The following is a 17633-nucleotide window of genomic DNA, read 5'->3' as shown; positions in this document are numbered from 1 at the left end:
GGAGAGGCCTTTTGTGTTCCTCGTCAAAGATTAACTGAAGAGTGTCTTGTTAAGCCAGGAACAGAACTGTGTTTTTAAATTACTGGGTTAGCAGCATGTGCATTTGTGTTTCTTTATTCTGGAAGAACTCTTAACTTCTAGAAGTTGAGAGAAGAGGGAATTTAATTTCTTTAACATGTAGAGGAAATGGGAAAGATAGAAAAAATTAAAACTAGCATCTCATGTCTGGAAAACCATAGACCATTGGTATAAGACCATTTCAGGAATAGTAGTGAATCTGCCTGCGTTTTTCTTTGGATTTTTCCCCTCCTGTAATCTCTTTGCTAGCCTGCCTGTCTTCTAAAAGGATTTTTGTTACAGGAAGTCCTGTCTGTTGCTTCTGCAGAAATTCCTCTTGCATCCTCTTTTATTTGTCTTGTACAGTACTCTGCAGTACTGGGGTGCTTTCAGGCCTGTGGGAGGGCAGTGTGTGCCATGCAGAGGTACCAGCAGGGAGGGAGGCTGGATGGGCAGGCTGCTCCAGGGAACAGGGATCAACATTATACAGTGCTGGGCTGTACAGAGGGACTCTCAGCTCGACTTGCTTTAATGCTGTGAGACATGATTTTAGCTGTCTTCTGTCCACAAAGACAAATGTGGGGTTGTGGGAAAACTGCAGAAAGTGTGAAAAATGTTGGTTCCCTGCTTGTCTCTGGGATGTTCCCAGAACATATGGTGATTTTCCTTCTCTGATGGTGGTTTTGGGTGGGGGTTTTTTTTCGCTTCAAAGATGTCCCATTTGGCATATTTGTTAAATTGCAGAATCCTTTACTCCTTCTAAAGTGTTGTGAGGCTGTAACAGTTTCTTGTTTTCAGAAGCTGTTGTGTGAGATGTCTTGATGCACGTGTGGTATGAATGCTGGACCCCTTTTGACCCCATAGTCACATTGTTCTCCTTTGCAGTTGCATGTAGAAACAAGCTAGCCTTTGTCATGCCTTGAAGGTGGCAAGAACTGACTTGTCTTGCAGTCTTGCAATGTTTTAAGATGTGTACGCTCAGAAAAGAGACGCTTGTAGGGCAGATTAATTGCTTTGCCCAACTTCATGTCTGCACATTGGAACATTGTGTTTTGACATCACATTCAGAAAACCTCTGCATGAAGTTCTTCCAATGTTCTTGGTTTCTGAGAGCTGGAATGAAAACAAAATTGTATTCTAGCTTTATACTTGCATTAGAGAGTAGAATTAGGAAATCAAAGATTCTAGTAAGCTTATATGGGGTACCACCTCTTTATTGGGAGGAGATGCTGTAGTCATTTGCACCAACTCAGCTAATATTGTGCAGTTAATCTGTGTCTGTAGGGTCTTGTAGGGAAGGCAGGGGGAAAAATGTGGTTGACATAAAATCTGAACAGTCGCTTAGATATTATGAAAACCTTTTTTGCCTAACATTGCTGCTTCTAGATGGACTGAGCACTGTGCAAATTGGTCAGTATGTCTTTGGGAATGGAACATTTCAAGAGTCATGAGAGCACTGTCTTAGGCCTCATCTTTGCTGCACCTAAAACCCGGGTGCCCAGACCCATAAGGTTCCCAGCAGCTGCTTAGGGGAGACAGAGCATGTGTTGGTACTGTAGTTGTCTTGCATGCTGAAGTTGATACAACAGAATACATTCTTCATAAGCAGACAAGAAATGGTTTATATCTGTTGAAGTTGTAGATGGGGTCTTGCTGTTGACAGTCACTGTTTATGTTCCACTTGGCTGTAATAGATGGAGCAGCTCCTTTGTCACTCCCACGTGTGCCTTCAGCCAGGCATTTGTTGTGGACTCTCTGTGTGTGCACATCACTCTCTCAGTTTTGTTGTAGTGCCAGTTGTTCAGCTTGAGCGCAGCAGAGCATCTTTATCTTTCAATAAAGAAATTCAGCCTTGTTCCCTGTCTCTTTTGCCATTCTTCCTTTTTTAAGTTTTCAGATGCTACCTTTTGCACTTTTTCAGTCCCTTTATTTTAGCTATCCAGCTAATCCCAGAGAAACTGAGTAACAGTAATTAGAAGGCTTCTGTGTTATCAGCACCCCCTTTATAAGCCATGTCTGTTATGTGAATGGCTGCACTTGGATGCAGCCTTTATCCTGTTGCAAAAATGAGACAGATTTCTTAAGCTTTTCCCCCTGTAACTGCTGGCACTTCTGAGTGGGGTCACTCCTCAGAGTGAGTGGAGGATTGACATAGAAGTCTAAATTACCATTTCAGACTTATTCTTGAGATGGTGAAAGTGGTAGTATTTTGCCTGAACGGGTGGACAATAGATAGGATAGATGACCCTCTGCTATCAGGATGAATTTGATGAGTAACTTATCCTGTTTTCCAGGTCTCTTGCTGCTAGAGAGGAATTAGCAGGACTGTTGTCCTTCCGAAGTTTCATGTATTTTTTGAGGGAAGTGGTGGGGGGAGAGAGAGAGAGAAAAAGTCTTGAAACCAAATTCTGACCTACTTCTGCTTCTCTCCACAGCTGCCAAAAGCCTGCTGAATAAGAAGTCAGATGGAGTGAAGGTAAGTTCTTGCTTTGCCATTTCACTGTCTCTCCCACCATCTGAATAGAAGGCAGCCACTCTCTCTGGTGCCCATCCCCTTCCAGGGTAAAACCACAGCCCTGTCCTGTGGCTGGGATTGCTATAATCAGTGTCTTATGGAACCCTGGGTGGGATCTTAGTGTTCCTTACGTGCATAACTAGCTAAGTGCGCTGTTGCAGCAGCAGGAGTTCCTTTTTCCCTTTCTGTGATGTGTGGAGATCTGGTCAGCACTGGATTAGAAAGACCAAGGACTTGCTCAGTTGTGACCCATGCCTCCGATTAGTCTGTTCTGTTCAGTGCTTCTGACTGAAAATTGCACAAAGCAATTGTGAGTGACTGATGATATACCCAGCAGACCCCATCAAAGTTTCTTTGTCAGCTCACTTGGACAGATGCTGAAGGTTGAACTGAGAAGAAGGGTGGGGAAGGAGGAGCCTCCAAATGTTCATGTTTGGACAGAACAGAAACTGAGGATTGCATTAAAAGTTCAGTTCATGTGCCTGAAGTTGAGGCCCTCTCCTGTTCCCTTCTGAAGGGAATTATTTTTTCCCCACTTCAACATCACTCTTTGTGTTGCATGGTCATCACTGAATTTTGGAGGTCACATGGGCCCTTGCCAAGGCGCCGTTGTTGCAGGCAGCAGCCCTTTACCATCTGAAACTGGAGGAGAGAGAATCACAGGCTAGAGCATGGTCCTCCCCTAACTGTTCTGAAGGGTAATTGTCCTCCACATGAAAAAGAAGAGTTGGGTTTATTTGCTTGCATTTTCGTTTGAAGTCCAAACCTTCCCCCAGAGCTGTTAGGTGGAACAGTTCATCTCCTGCTTTAGCACTGTGAGCAGTCTTCATTCTCCCCATGCTGGGGCTCTGACATTCACACTCTAGGACCAGCACACTTGTTCTCTCCTGCTCTCTGAGCCCTTTTCCATTTTAATGAGGCTTTGCTCCCAGAGGGCTCACAGTACAAGCAGGCTGCTGGAAAAAGGTGTTTTCAGAAGAGTTGTGTTTATTTTGGGGACTGCTCTAGTTAAACATTGTAATAAAATATATATGCATTCTTACAGTTCTGCAGTATTCTGCCCTGTTGACATCCAGGTTTTGGGGTTTGTTTATTTCTTGATCAAAATGCTCTGTTAAAATGCTGTTCCTGCCCTAGGATTCTTGTCTTTGAAATGTGCCTGCAAGAGTGAGCTTTTGGCCATTGCACCAGCCTGCCTCTTGTACAGACATGCATTGAACACATGCACACTAATACAGCAAGTGTGTTAGAGTTGCTGCATCTTGTTGATATTTAAAACGTTACACTAGAATTCCAATGGATTAGAAGAAAATGGCTTTCTTCTTAGGATTCTTGATTTCTAGTAAGCTTTCAGGGAGTGTCACATCTTGGGTTAAAATATCCAAAAAGATGGGCAAAGGATGTTCACGTAAATCTTGAGGCTCAACTTCCTGCTAATGTAGTTACCAGGAGACCCTGTAGGTTAAAACCTTCCAGCTCCATGGAAAGCTTGCAGTGTTTGATTCATGGAGTACATGACGTCTTCCTCTATGAAAAGGATAATTCTGAGTTCACTTTTCAGCCCTTTGCCGTATGTGTTGTTCCTTGTATGTGTAATTGAACACTTTGATAAAGTGGAAGGTACATTAGAGAGCATAGCATTCTTTGTTCATGGTGAATGAGATTGTCCTCTGGAAACTGCTGCTTCTGCAGGACTGGAGAGCTGCAGTGAAGCCTCCCTCCCAAGTGTTACAGCAGACTGGCTTTGCAGTGTGAACCCCAGTGCTGTCCATGGTCAGCCTGGGCTGAGGGCCCCCAGGAGAGGTGTTCGACTTCCCATTTCCCCTAAATGGTGTCTATCTTCAGAGATGGATTTTGAGTCCTCATTTCTGTAAGTGTTAAAATCCAGAAATAAATAATGTATTTCTTATTAAAGCTCCTGTTTGAGTTACTCTTCTGCTCAGTAATACAGACTTTTAAAAGTACAAGTTGTTTTCCCCCAGTACTAAGCTTGGACAAGATGGAGAGTGTGTGATAGTCTGTGTGTGTTTGTGTGTTTGTAGGACATCCTTAACACTTCTGTTGTAGGATTTCTGTGTCTACATGCTTATCTCTTTCCTTTCCCTACTGTAATGGGTGCTTCATCCCATTAGAAGTGTAGACTTTTACCATGTCCATTTGTTTGTTGGAGCAGTAGTGGCCCGTTGGCTGCTGGGGACAGTCTTTGCACTGGTCACTGTCTGGTTGGTGGCCTCACCACTGTGACCAGCATACTTGTCATGTGTTGCTCCTTATGCAGGAAACTTGTAATTTTAGCTCCACTCACTTTCTCACCCTGTACAGTTCTGACAAACAACTTGTGGCAGTGTCTGGTTGAGGTAAGAGCATCTGGTCTTACTTGTGGCAAACAATGATTTTCTGCCCATTGCAGTAGTGCAGAGCACAAATACTGTGGCTTGAACACCAGCCAGTTTTTGTGGTATCCTTTTCACTCCCACATCCTATATAAATTATTCTGCATCAGATGTAGGTTTAGAACAAGCACTGCATGCTGTAGTTTTAACTGTAGTCTGCTGCTGACCACATGCCATCTGGTTAGGCTGTTTCTCATGTTTCCTCCAGATAAGAAGACTGGTTTGAATGTTGAGTTTTCTATTTGTCTCTTACAACCTTCTTGGAAATTAACTCTTTATGGAGATTTGAGAGAAAATATGTTTCAGTTTCTTCATGGTTTCTATCTGATCCAGGTTGACTATGCACCATAAGACTACTGTCACAGATATCCACAAAGTAGATAAGAATGCAAAGAGTATTTCTTCCACAGATAGGTTATTACACTAGTGCTTTAAAGACATTGAGGGAAAAAAAAGCACCACCAGTTTGTGTTAATTTACTTTCTGTTCAAGGTAACTTTCCCCTTTTATTGGCTGGTATTCGGAGCTGTCTGTGCTAGAATTCTGCATTGTTTGGCAAAGATAGTAGGAACTTCTATTATATATTATTACACAAGCTTGAGTGAGACATACGCACCTTTCTCATGCTTTATTCCCAACAACTTCATAAAAATGTGTGTTGGTGAATTTCTGATGCAAGGTAGAGCATTTACTTGCTAACACATAAATGAGAGAGGAATGATTTTATAGTCATATGTGGTGATATGAGCATCTAGTGTCAGTTGTGTTGAGCTGATTAATAAAAAAAAAATTGTTTCTCTAGCAATAGGCTCAAATCCTTCACTCAAGAAAGTCTGGCAGTAAAGCAGTGAGGATGCATTCATTTCACTTGGACCAGACCATTCTGGAAGGCAGTGGGAGAAGCTTAAATCAGGAGGGGAGGACAGGAAAGAAACTTTTTTTTTTAAATTCCGATACTAGTGTGTCCACACTGGGGTTGTTTTGATAAATTTCCATGGATGTGACCCTCCCCTCTAGCAAATTCCTTTCCAAACTTTATTTTAATCATTCCTGGTTTTCATTTTGCACCGTTGCTTCTATTTCAAGTACTAATTCTGCTAATTGGTAGATATTTCATCAGCTTGGCACTTGAGAACTTTTCCATTATCTTAAATAATGAATGATTTAAACTGCCTTGAATCTTAAATTCTGCCTGCTCACCAAACCTTTGTAGTGCTGCACTCACTTTCTTCAAGAAGAATTTGGATCCAGACTGTAGCAGGAGGAAGGCCCAAGTTTTATCCCCAAGGAATATGGTTTTTTGCTTTCAAATCCAGAAAGTGAGGCTAGAAGATACTGAGTGACGAGTTGCAGAGCCCCTGTAAGATACCACATATCTTGTGGTCATCACTGTAGGTCCCAGGTATTTTTTTAAGATTCTATATTTATGAGAAACATTGTGCATCTACCATTTTAAAATTTACTTTAGATAGTTTCAAATCAAATTTATTTTCTTTCTTGTTCCCCTTTCTGACTGTAATCTGGAGTTGCCATCTACTGCAAGGTGAGAGAGGGGTTCAGGAGTGGGCTGGGGCAAACACCTGGATGAAGATTAAGGACACTTTATGCTGAGTGTCCTTCCTCTAAGCTTGTCAGGGTCTGGGCTCATGTAGTTAGTGTTACATTCCTCCTGCTGGTTTGTTGGGTTTGGGTGGTGGTTTTTTTTGTTTGTTTGTTTTTGGTTTTGTTTTTTTGTTTTTTTGTTTTGGTTTGGTTTGGTTTTTTTGGTTTTTTTTGTCTCTGGGTAGCATTTCAAAGAGTCGTGTTCCCTTTTTTTCCAGAGGGGTATTTCACTTCCTGCTGGTGTGAGAGGCTGTGTGTGTTTCCAGTTGTAGCAGGGCCTGTAAGACCCTTTCTATAATCAGAATTTTTTAATGCACAAAGTGTTATTTTCATTTAAGCATGTAATTTTTACTATTTTTAAATTGCTCCTTCTCTAAGCAATTTTGCAGTTTCTTTATTTCTTTCTTGTTTATTTCTGACCACTTAGGTTTGTGACTAGGATTTACAAAATTCTATCAATAGTGTTCCTTAGGCCCACTGTAACGCTCTATGTAAATAGTAAATTGTGGAGTATGCTGTGGGATACAGGAGGCTTTAAGAGCATTCACTTGCAATGCTCTGCCAAGTCTGTTGATTTTCTACCTTGTCTTTCTGCCACATGCACTCTGTTTTCTTTCCCGGTAAAAGCTGAATAGCACAGCTGAAAGGAGAGCTCAGCTGAAAGAGAAAAAAAATCAATTTATTTGATTTAACAAGGTTAATGATCTAAAATCTGCCCTGTATATTAAATAACTGCAAAGAGGTACCAAATACCATTTGTTCTACTGTTTGTAAGGAATATTGCAGTAAGTGTACCAGCTTTCCCTGCCCTTTGCCCAGTGAAGAGCATGTGGGGAAGAAAGGATGCTCTGTAAACTGGCATGACTGCTGGGAGGCAGTTGGTGAATGGCACAGTAGCACGGTGAAGCAACCTTTAAAATCTGCAAGTGTCAAGTAACATACACACAATGATCAGCAGGAGTTAATGCTCCTATCTCTGCATCTGGACTTGTTATAATCTTAAAGCCATACTGTTTAAAGATTGTTTATGGTGAAGCTAAACAGGGAGAACCCAAGTTCATCTGAACAGCAAAGTTCTTTGCTGAACTGTGTTATGCAAGATACCTGGGGAGTGCTTCAGATCTGTTTAAGTGCTGACATCCAGTAGCACATTATATCCACCTTTGATGCATTCAGTTTTTTCACCGCATTGTTGTAATGCCCAGAAACACCAACTGAGATCAAGGGTCCAGTGTGCTTAGCTAGTGGTGGCTGAGCAGAAAATCCCTGCCTCTTAGCTTGCAATTTAAATAGACAAGCTGACAAAAGGGCAAGAGAGAAGATGGCTTGACAAAGATTAAATTATTTGCTCAGCATCACACAAAAGACTAAAGCAGAAGCAGAAATAGGATGTCAAATTTGCTGGTTCAAGATGACTCTCACTATGATGGTCTGCTTTTAGTTCAACATTTTTTTTCCTACCTTGAGTTCTGAAATTACTATACTCTCCATAGGAATATGAGTTGCTGCAAGCTTGATATTCTAACATAAATACTGTCAGTGTCATGCTGGGGGAGAGCTGCATGTCGAAGATAGAAAAAAGCTGTCAGTAAAAAAAATAGCCTTGCTAAGTTCTCAGGACTGTAAATGTTACCTTGCTTGGAATCACTCAAAATCTTATAGTATGTTTTAGTATGTGTTCTGGGATGATGTACACTCACCATTTCTAGTATTTCTGCCGTGCTGAAGAGACAATGATTCTTCAGGTTGTCTTCTGTCATCTGCCGACTTCTCTTGATTGTTACCTAAAGAAAGTCTCTTCCTTAAGTTTCACTGTAGAGAATCTGCACCTCTTTTGAGATGAACACCTAAAATTCTCACACATAATAAAAACAGAACTGTAACAAGCATTCATCCCTAGGTTTGTTGTCTATACTGTTTTGGGAGAATGTTTTGTCTCTCACATGTAGGGAAGCCCTTAAAGAGATCAGTGAGGTACTTTACCATAGGCTGTAACAATTTTTTTCATTCCCTGGGACATCTCTGCACTGCCTAATAGTTCTTAGAGATGTATCTGTGTTATGGAAGGGAAAGAGAACGCTATAACTAAACTTCTGTTCTCTTATTTACTTTGCTAAGTTGCAGTCACATTACAAGAAGAACAAAAAGCTTTGCTCACTCAGCTAGTCACCTTGGGAAGGTAACAATAGATGGTTCTGATGCAGCTGTTAAGATGTATTGGGAGATTGATCTGTTTCAGTAACTTCCTTGTATGTGATTTGACTTAATAACTTTTGATGCTTTAGCACTTACTGCCAGCGCCTCGTGTTGGCATTTTCTAACCTGTCTTGTGTTTTAGTAGTACTTTGATGCTCTGGTCATAACACAGACCTCACTCCCTGCCCTTTTCATCCTGCCAACCTAGCTTTTCTTCCCTGTGTTATTATAGTAGCCAGTAATAATGTGCTTTCTGGGATTTCTACACTACACCATGCCCTGTAATAGACTGACACTGTTTTAAATTTAGCTTGTACTCTAATTAAGTTCTGATCTGCAGAGGGTACTGTTTCTTCCTGTGTGTGTTACTTGTGCCTCTGTGTCGGAGGGTGTTTGTTTTCTGCATGGCATGGTTGATTCTTTTCATATTGACTCTTTTGCTTGTATCTTAACGTTTTCTGTCCCTTTTTTCTTTTGTAACGTACTGAAGTCTGTATGAATGAAATGAGACTCGATTTCTTAGAGAAAGGTTTACCTCAGTATCCATATAGTCTCTTTTTGTCTGCTGCAACTTACAAGATACATTAAAAGTAAAAACTGAAGTTTTTCATTGGTGTGAATTTCCAGTTTTCTCAGTTAAAAATTCCCTATTGTAATGGGGTACAAGGCTTTCTCTGGGTTGATGGCTGTCTAAGCACTATATTCATGCACTGGTAGTACATGCTGTTTTAGCTCTAGCTTCAGGAAAAGCCTGTGGAGAAGCTAAATTGTCCTGAAAAAATGAGAGGAAACACAAATTTGTAAACCATGTAATGGCAGGCTTTGTGTTGTGCCTCCATGAAGTGGAAGATCTGTGAGCCAAATGCTGAAGAGATCAGAATCTGTAATGGAATTAAAGATCAGATGAGGCAGAACCTTTGCTAGATTGAGTCTGTTCATGCAGCGGCTATGTGACTGTGGACTGTGCGGTGTGTTTAGGAATGTGGTTCTGGGTACGAGGTGTGAATGTGGGCACTTTGGCTTTCAAAGACATGCCAGTCTGTGTGAGACATGCCATGAGCTCTGATGTGAGGGTAGCAGGGATGATGGCAATATTCAAGGATAGAGCTGTGAAGGCTCATTAAGTATATGAAGAGGGGAAGTACAACTCCATGGCCTGTTCTGTGCTCACGGGCTGCTCCGGGGACGCTGTGGTAGTGTGCAGGAGTCCAGAGCTACAGAACTGAGCCCATGCCATGGCGTGGGTTTTGACTGATGGGAGGTGTGCTGTCCTATACCACTCTGTGGGCTAGACTGTAGTAGGCAGCAGAGAAATAGCCTAGATACTACCAAAGGAGAAGGGCAGATGGAAAATGTACGTGGAGACAGCAAGGGGAAGGTGTAGCATTGGTAATAGTGAAAGACCTGCCAGGCTCAGTGTGAACTGGATGACACTAAAAGGTTAGTAAAAGAGGAGGGAAGTGCATGCTGAGCTTAGCTTACTGGAGGGTGCAGTTTGCAGTTTGGCCGTGAGGGTGTCTTTGAAGATGACTGAAGATGCCATTAAACAAGAGTTTAGTCCAAGAAGGTTGAGTAGTTTGAACCTGTTTGTTCTTCTCCCAATATCTGAGAGTGCAAAGTGTCCTGGCTGTTGAGTGCTTCTGTCTTTCTTGTTTGAGCATTAGTGCACCTTACCTCTCCAATCAGCCCCAAATTCTACATGACGGAGCCTTTCTCTTCCCCATGCTATGCACACAAGTCTCCTCTTCTTTCTTTATACCCTGCGTGTGCCTTCCTGTAGTGGCCTCCTCCCTACCCTCTAATTTGAGTTGCAAACAGACCTCTGCATCCTCCAAATATGGACACACAGGGGGTTTCTGCCTACCTCTTTAGTTTGGCTGGAGAAGCTGCCCCATTTTCTGAGGTGGGAGAGCACAGAGAGAACCCCCCTTGTATCTCACATCTTGTGCATATGTATTGCTCTCTCTTCTCTCCTTTTATCAGTGTGTGGGGCACCTATATTCTGACCTCAGTGTTTGAGGGGATGGGGATCTTCAGCCCTGCCCTTTCCTCTGGTGTGTAGTCGTGTGCTTTAATGGTGACTTCTCTCTCTCTCTTTCTTTTTTCCGTGTCTCTGTATTTCTGCTGCTGCTTATACCTGCCTCAGGGGAGCATTATTGGCAGGGGGGCCCTTGCTGGCACACTAATGTGTGAATAGTTTCTGTGCTTTTCTTCTCATCTCCTCTCTTCCCTTCTCTTTCCCTCTCTCAATGATGTGTCCAGAAAAGGAAGTCGAGCTCCAGTGTGCATTTGATGGTGAGCACCTCCCGTAAGCTGCCTGCGATTCGTGCCTCCGCCATTTTCCATGCCATGCACGCTCGGCTTGTGCTCATCACCCTACATAGCATGTCCGTGCAGGGGGGTGGCAGGGGGCATCAGTGTGCACTCAGGGGTCCGTGTCCTCACAAAAAGGGCTCTGTGATCCTCTGGCCACATACAGCTCCCATTTTGTACAGAAAACCCAACTGCTGGCAATGCAGTCTGACTCCGCCTGCTCTGAGCGTGAAACAAAAAAAGACAGTGGTTCTCCTGGGCTCAGCAGAGCAGGTGTGCACCTTGCCTGGACGTGAGGCTTTGTCATTCTGTTGCAGAGGTGCCAAAAAGAGTAACAGGTGCTGTCATCCTTGATAAGAGCCTTGCAGTGTAGAACAAACTGGGAGTCACTCCAAATGTGGCAGAGACTGATGGGGCTCCACTGTTCAGATGAAATGTGTGGGCACAGAACCACAGGGCAGCTCAGAGCTGCAGGTCACTTCTTTTTTTAGCATACTTACTGAAAAGGTTTGTCAGAGCCTTTATAATCCAAAACTTCCTTTTGTCCTGATCTTGTTTATGTATCCCAGCATGACCAAATACCCAGTAATTGCCTCCCTTGTCCTGTTCATTTCCTTTTTCATCCATCAAAGTGTTTAACATTTATAGAATTCGTCAAAAAAAGTAGTCAAATCCACTCTCAAGGGTCCAAGGAGGAAAGTGGCCAGTGTCATATTGTCAGAAGTCATACACAACCCAATGACACACTTTGACACCGAGATATGAGCGGTAACTAAAGTACAAAAGTTAGTTATTGTATTATCTTCTATGCACAGAAAAATAACAGAAAAGATTTCTCCCATTTCAGATAGAAGTGGGAATGTTACAGTACCAAGAAAGCAGAATAATTGTTTTTGCATTACTACCTGGAAGATATTTCTCCTCTTGCTCCTTCAATGATACCTTAAAATCGTGTAAAAAAAAAAAACCCACCAAAAAAAAGTAATCCCAAAGTGCTACTTTGAAAATCTGAAGTGAGTGACTGACTTTTCACCACCCCTGCCTTTATACGGGGCAGAAGTTCACTGTGCTTTTCATGCCCTTTTTTTTTGCTCACTGCCAGCAATACTTAAATTCCCTTTTCATGTTGTTTTAAAGCAGCTGGGATATGTAAACCATGCAAGCATCAACCTCTGAAAACATGGAAGCAGTGAATGTGGCTGAATAGCCGGGGACAGCCCATGTCTTGGTAGTTACTTTCCTTTAGTCGGCTACATGTGTGTGTCCTTACGATATGAGCACTGGTCTGTTTTCTTTCTCTTGCACCCTCTGTGTTGTTCATGCCTGTCTGTCTGTCTCTTGTCGAGCTCAGGAAATGTTGCCAACTGCTGTGCCAAAACTAATCGTGTTACAGAACTTAAGAAAGGCCTAGCACCTTTCTAGGTGAATTGGCCTCTTTTAACTTGAGTTGTACAGAATTACCAAGGTTTGTACCCTGGCCAGTGACTGATGTTGGCTGGCAGCAGCGGGGAAGGAGGGGTAGGAGTTGGCTGTGCTGCCTGCACTTCTGGGAAGGGAAGGCTAGCTTTTTCCAGGGAAGAACAGTTGGTTAGATGGCCACGTGACATGAGTGTGTGCAGGAAGCTCAATATGTCAGATGCCTTCTTTCACCTGCGAAAGAGCTGTGAAAAATGTGTAGGCTAAGCTGCCTCTAATTTCATTGGGACACTATCCTGTAGTAAAATGCTATCCAATTCTGGATTAGCAAACATGTTACTTGGTCTTCCTTCAGCCCACTGGCTGGGGAAGAATGTCATGGGTGAGCTGGGTGCTCAGTGCAGACTGAAGGGCAAGGCTGTGTGCTTTGGGTGTGTGGGGTTTTGCATTTTATAAGGCAGCATAACACTCCTAACAGGTTGTTGTCAACTTTTTTTTGGAACAGTGGCTTCCTGGATGTTTCTTCAGGTTTTGGTTGGGGTTTTTTGTGTGATTTTTTTGTTTGGTTGGGATTTTTTTTTTAATTTGGCCTAAATTATAAAGCCTTCCAAAACAGTGGAATATTTTTGTATAGGTTCTTTCATGCTAATTTTATCTTCTTATCTGAGCGGACTAAGAAAAATGGGTTACATTCCTCTCACTGGAAGAGGTTTGGAAGATATATCTCTGCACTAAGATCACTGTTTCTGAAGAAGTACGAGAGCCTCAGTGCTGTGTGGAGAGGTAGACCATTGTCAGAAGTTTGATGGTGTTTGTGCCACAAAATAGCTTGGGATACATTTTTTCAGGTTGATCTGCTCCTCTTTGACATTCACAGTGACCTGTCATCTCTTCCACCATCAGGCTGGAAATACATGTATAAAACAAAACTCTTGGAAGGCCAGAGTCTTAGGACAAGGCAGAGATGGATAGAAAGAGGCAGCAAAACATAATTTCTGTGGTATTTCTCTTTTCTTAGGTTGGAGTTTGAGTTTATATGTTGTTTCCTTTGTCATGGACTTCTAAAAAGTTCATTCCTGCCTCTCTTTCTTCTACTCCTCCCTCCTCCATCTGCCCCATCTTCCTCTTTTGTTTCTCCTCTCTTCATCTCCAAAAGGGATAGTTAAGCCAAGACATGTTGCTTGTGAAGAAAAACCAAATTGTTAGTAGGTGTTGAAGTCTCGGTCTTACAAGATCTGTCACTGGTTGACATCATTATACCTTTGGCTGATGTTTTCCAGCTTAGCATTTGACTTCTCCATCCTCTGTGGTGTTTGTGGTGTGGCGATGAGGGCCTGATGTTTCGAACTACCAGTTTGCACCCCCTGAGTGGGACAGAGAGCTGCTGCAGTGAGGGCACTCTACTGTGAGCTCCCATCAGGTGCCCTGATCTGTAAACTAAGGAGTGTGAGCGAGGCTCCTGCAGTGCCAGTTCTGACCTTGCTGCTGGTGTCTAGCAGCAAAAGATATAGCCTCATGTGGGGGTCACACATGGGCTGGATCTGTGGGCTAGGAACTCTGTGCTTGCAGACACAGGTTTGAATTCCTACAGACATAGACTTGACTCCTTTCCGATGTGCACGACTCAGTGGGATGATTCTTTTCAGCAAGCTGGTGATGGCCTCATTGTTGTGCTGTATGAATGCAGGAAACGGAGATATTCTTCTACCACAGCTCCAAGAGAGTCCGAAGAGGGGAAAGACAAAAAGCTGCTGGGGAAGGGAACCATCCAGGGAACTTCCTGCTTGTGGAACTATATAGCTTTTTCCTTATGTCCCAATCCCATTCCTTTCAATATTTCAGTCATGAAGTTTCTTTGTTCAGATCACAGCAGGGATGCAGCATATCATACATTACCTTTTCTCTACCTTTTCTAGGGCTGACCACACTTTTACTTGCATCAGTAGATTCCCTGGAACTCTGAGCATTATCACATACCTAGAACTGTTTCTGTACACTTTAGGGCACCTCACACTTGACTCCCATTTGACACCATGACTATTGCGTCTCTCTCACTTCTGTAGTCTCTTTCTCTCAGGACAGCTGCCATCTCTCATTTTCCTTCACCAGATATTTTTGTTACTGTAGTGCTCATTGCAGGATTCTCCCCACCCCTTTGGGCTGCTGCCTTTTTGCCTTCTGTTTTCCATCCTTATAGCACTAGCAGTCTATTCATATTTGGATTTTGGTACATCCCTTACAACTTCTGTTGCCTTTGGGGGAGGGATGATGTCCAGCAACCCGGGCAGCAATCCTCCTTCCTCCTTCTTCTTGGTGATTGAGCCGGCGGGGAGGGGAGGGTCTGAGGAGGTGGTTGGGGTTGTAGCAATACTGTCATTTTCTTGCTGCCTCTGCTGCCCAGCAGGGGAACTAAAACCATGTTTTTCTGTCTCAGCCACAGAGCAACAACAAAACCAGTATAGTAAGCACTGCAAAAGAAACACCCCCAGTGCAGACGTCCATGGTATCTTCCCCAACCGCTATTCTTTTTTCCTGTTTGGTTTAATTTTGATTCTGTCTTCTCCCCTTCTCCTCCCAAGCCCCTTCCTGAGTGCTGCTTGTGCCACTCTGTTTCAGCTTATGTTTTGGCTTCGTTCTGTCTGTGTCCCTGTGCTGTTGTGGGGCCTGATCACAGCCTCACAGGCTTTGGGATGGGGGTGCTGAGCAGAGCTGTGGTTGGATGTGGGGATCGCAGCTTGCCTGGGCTTCCCCATGTGCCACCCCTGTATAGTTCTGTGTGTCCTGTTCAACTGTTCCTGCTGGCTTTGGGGAGGATGGTTTGGAAGAAGAGCGTGTCAAGCTCCATCCATTCTCCAACACTCAGGAAATGGAGGATGGACTTCAGGACACCAGAGAAGAAAGGGCAGACAGAGGGTTTTTAGAAGAATCCTTTGCTGGCCTATTTGGCCTGCTCAGTTGAGTGGCTGATCTGCTGCAGCTCACTAACTTGCTGGGCTGGCACTTTCTGTTTGGCCTGTGTGCAAGCTCTGCAGTGCCAGTACAGTGCCAGTGCCAAGTCCATTGAATGGCACAGCTTGAGTGTGTGGCCTGCCTCAGTCCCCATGGAAGAGCAGGCAGCAGAGGCAGATGGGTGAGTGTGCAGCACTGCACAGCACTGTCCCTGATGCCCTTGCCGAGCCACCCAGCAACAATGACAGCACTGAGAGGAGATGGTGCAGGGTCCTGAAGTCTTGTCCTGGAAATGAAGGGATGAGTGCAGGAGCTAGTTAGCACCCATAGGTCTGGTAGCTGCTTTTTGTTGTCTGTCTCGGGAGAGTTGGATTTGGCATTTTTGGGGCATGGGAGGGTGGGATTTGGTGTCAGGTCTTTTGTTGTAGGATGAAGAATTCTTGGGACACTTCATAATTTTCCACTTTCCTTTCACTAGCTTTGTTCATGATGTTTTTGATATTGAGAGTGCCTTTCTAAATTATTAAATATGGTTATTATTGAAATTGGAGCTCATTTCAGAGACTTAGAGAAAAATATGCCTTTTTTCACATTTCCTTAACAACTTCTCTCTGAGAGGCATTGAGGTGGTCTGGCTCATCTGTTTTTTATTATGGAAATTATGAATGTCCCTTTTTTAGGGTAAAATGCCTAGTAACCTTTCCAAAAAACGGGGAGACAAAGGCCCCAGCCCAGTATTATCCTTTCTTCCCCCTCTCCTCTTCTGAAGCATTTTCCAGTGGGGATGCTGCTGAGGGGTCATTATTTCAATGACAGCTGCAGAGGATGCAGACCGGCTGCTTGGTTGCCCCCTGGTGTCTGTGCCAGCCTGGTTCACTGGAAGCGAATTGGGAATTAGGGGCAGTTGCAGAGAAGCTGGGGGCTTTGTCACCTTGTGACTTCAGCTTTTAGTGCAGCCTCTCTCTTAATGAAACCTGTGCATTGTGTGCACAGGAGGTGTGTATGCACGCATGCAGGCACACGTGTGCTGTTTGGAGTTTGTGACTTGATTTGATTTTTTAATGTCAGTCACCTTTTCTCCACTTGTTGGGGAGTGAAAGTAAATGAGAGAATGCTTTGGAACTAGAGTTTAATGATTCTTCCATCCTTTCCTAGGAGCCTCAAACAACTGTTGTCCATAATGCTACAGATGGCATAAAGGTAAGGGATGGGAGTGTTGCCAGAGAAACCTCTGCTTCTCTCTTGTTCTTGTCTTCGTGTGTCTTAATTCAGTTTCTACCTTTCCAATGTTCGGTTTGTAGCATGTTCCTGAGTACTGCTAGACTAGGAGGTTGTGGATCTCTGAAATAGGCTGAGTAAAGACAACTGTTCAGATATTAACACATCTTTCCTGTTGTGGTATATAATCACCACTCTCTTTTGTATGTGGGATGGAAGAGGAGATACAGGCACTTACGTTTTGTTTGTTTGGGTTTTTTTCTTCTGCAAATGGACATTTCCTTTAAGAAAGCCTAGGAGCTCTTCTTTAGCTTCTTGTGGCTATTCTTCCAAACAGAAGCAACTCTCATTAGATTTCATTTGACAGTTTGGTAACTTCCACACTTGTAGAAGTTCTGGGTTAACGGCTCAAACATGCAAAAGCTGAGCAGAGATGCTGTTATGTTATGCTTTGTATTTGGCCTGCTTACATCCAAATCTTCCTTGTATCATGCTCTCCCTTCCATCCTTGCCAACGTTTCTGTGCTTTTCCCCATCTTTCTTCACAAAGAAATCAAACTATTTGCTCATGCTCCCGACTGCTGATGCCTGGTAATGCTCTGTTCTGCCGTGCAGGGTTCCACAGAGAGCTGTAACACCACAACTGAAGATGAGGATCTGAAAGGTAGGTATTTGGCCTGTAATTTCTAATAGAGTTAAGTGTAGGCAAGAGATTCTAGAGGTTCAATCATTGCCTTGAACTAGCTTCCCAGATTTTTGTGTCTGACTCAGTTCATAAATTCGCCATGACGTTGTCATTCCTGTCACAGTGGGACCATGCATTGGGGAACCGTCTGACTTGGCCTCTCTGGTAGATAAACACTGAGCTGATTTGTTTTTGTCTCAGAGTTGGAATTCTTTTCTTGCATATATCATAATCTGTTCATCTCCAGTCCATTCTAGGTGTGGAAAATCCCTACCAGTCCCTTGAGGTT

At 43.4% G+C, this 17633-nt stretch overlaps 1 protein-coding gene across 18 annotated transcripts in view; it reads left to right on the top strand.

Annotated features, from left to right (window-relative positions):
• The window catches only part of CAMK2G (calcium/calmodulin dependent protein kinase II gamma), a 119787-nt gene that overhangs the window by 88295 nt on the left and 13859 nt on the right, over positions 1-17633 (top strand). For 9 of the 18 annotated variants that reach the window (XR_010744123.1, XR_010744124.1, XR_010744127.1 and 6 more), the window contains 4 exons: positions 2493-2533; positions 14927-14995; positions 16597-16641; positions 17275-17323. Coding sequence is in view for 13 of the 18 variants with exons in the window: in XM_066324051.1 (XP_066180148.1) it covers positions 2493-2533; positions 14927-14995; positions 16597-16641; positions 17275-17323 (204 nt within the window). In the remaining 5 variants the exon portion in view is untranslated. Of the gene's footprint in view, positions 1-2492; positions 2534-11025; positions 11059-14926; positions 14996-16596; positions 16642-17274; positions 17324-17633 lie in introns of all 18 variants that reach the window. The other 9 variants (XR_010744125.1, XM_066324052.1, XM_066324057.1 and 6 more) reach the window with 3 other exon arrangements.

This window comes from Sylvia atricapilla, chromosome 8, assembly GCF_009819655.1.
Source record: "Sylvia atricapilla isolate bSylAtr1 chromosome 8, bSylAtr1.pri, whole genome shotgun sequence".
In the NCBI taxonomy this organism is placed as follows: domain Eukaryota; kingdom Metazoa; phylum Chordata; class Aves; order Passeriformes; family Sylviidae; genus Sylvia; species Sylvia atricapilla.
The sequence above is the reverse complement of the archived record's forward strand: the minus strand, read 5'-3'. Positions and strand labels throughout refer to the sequence as shown.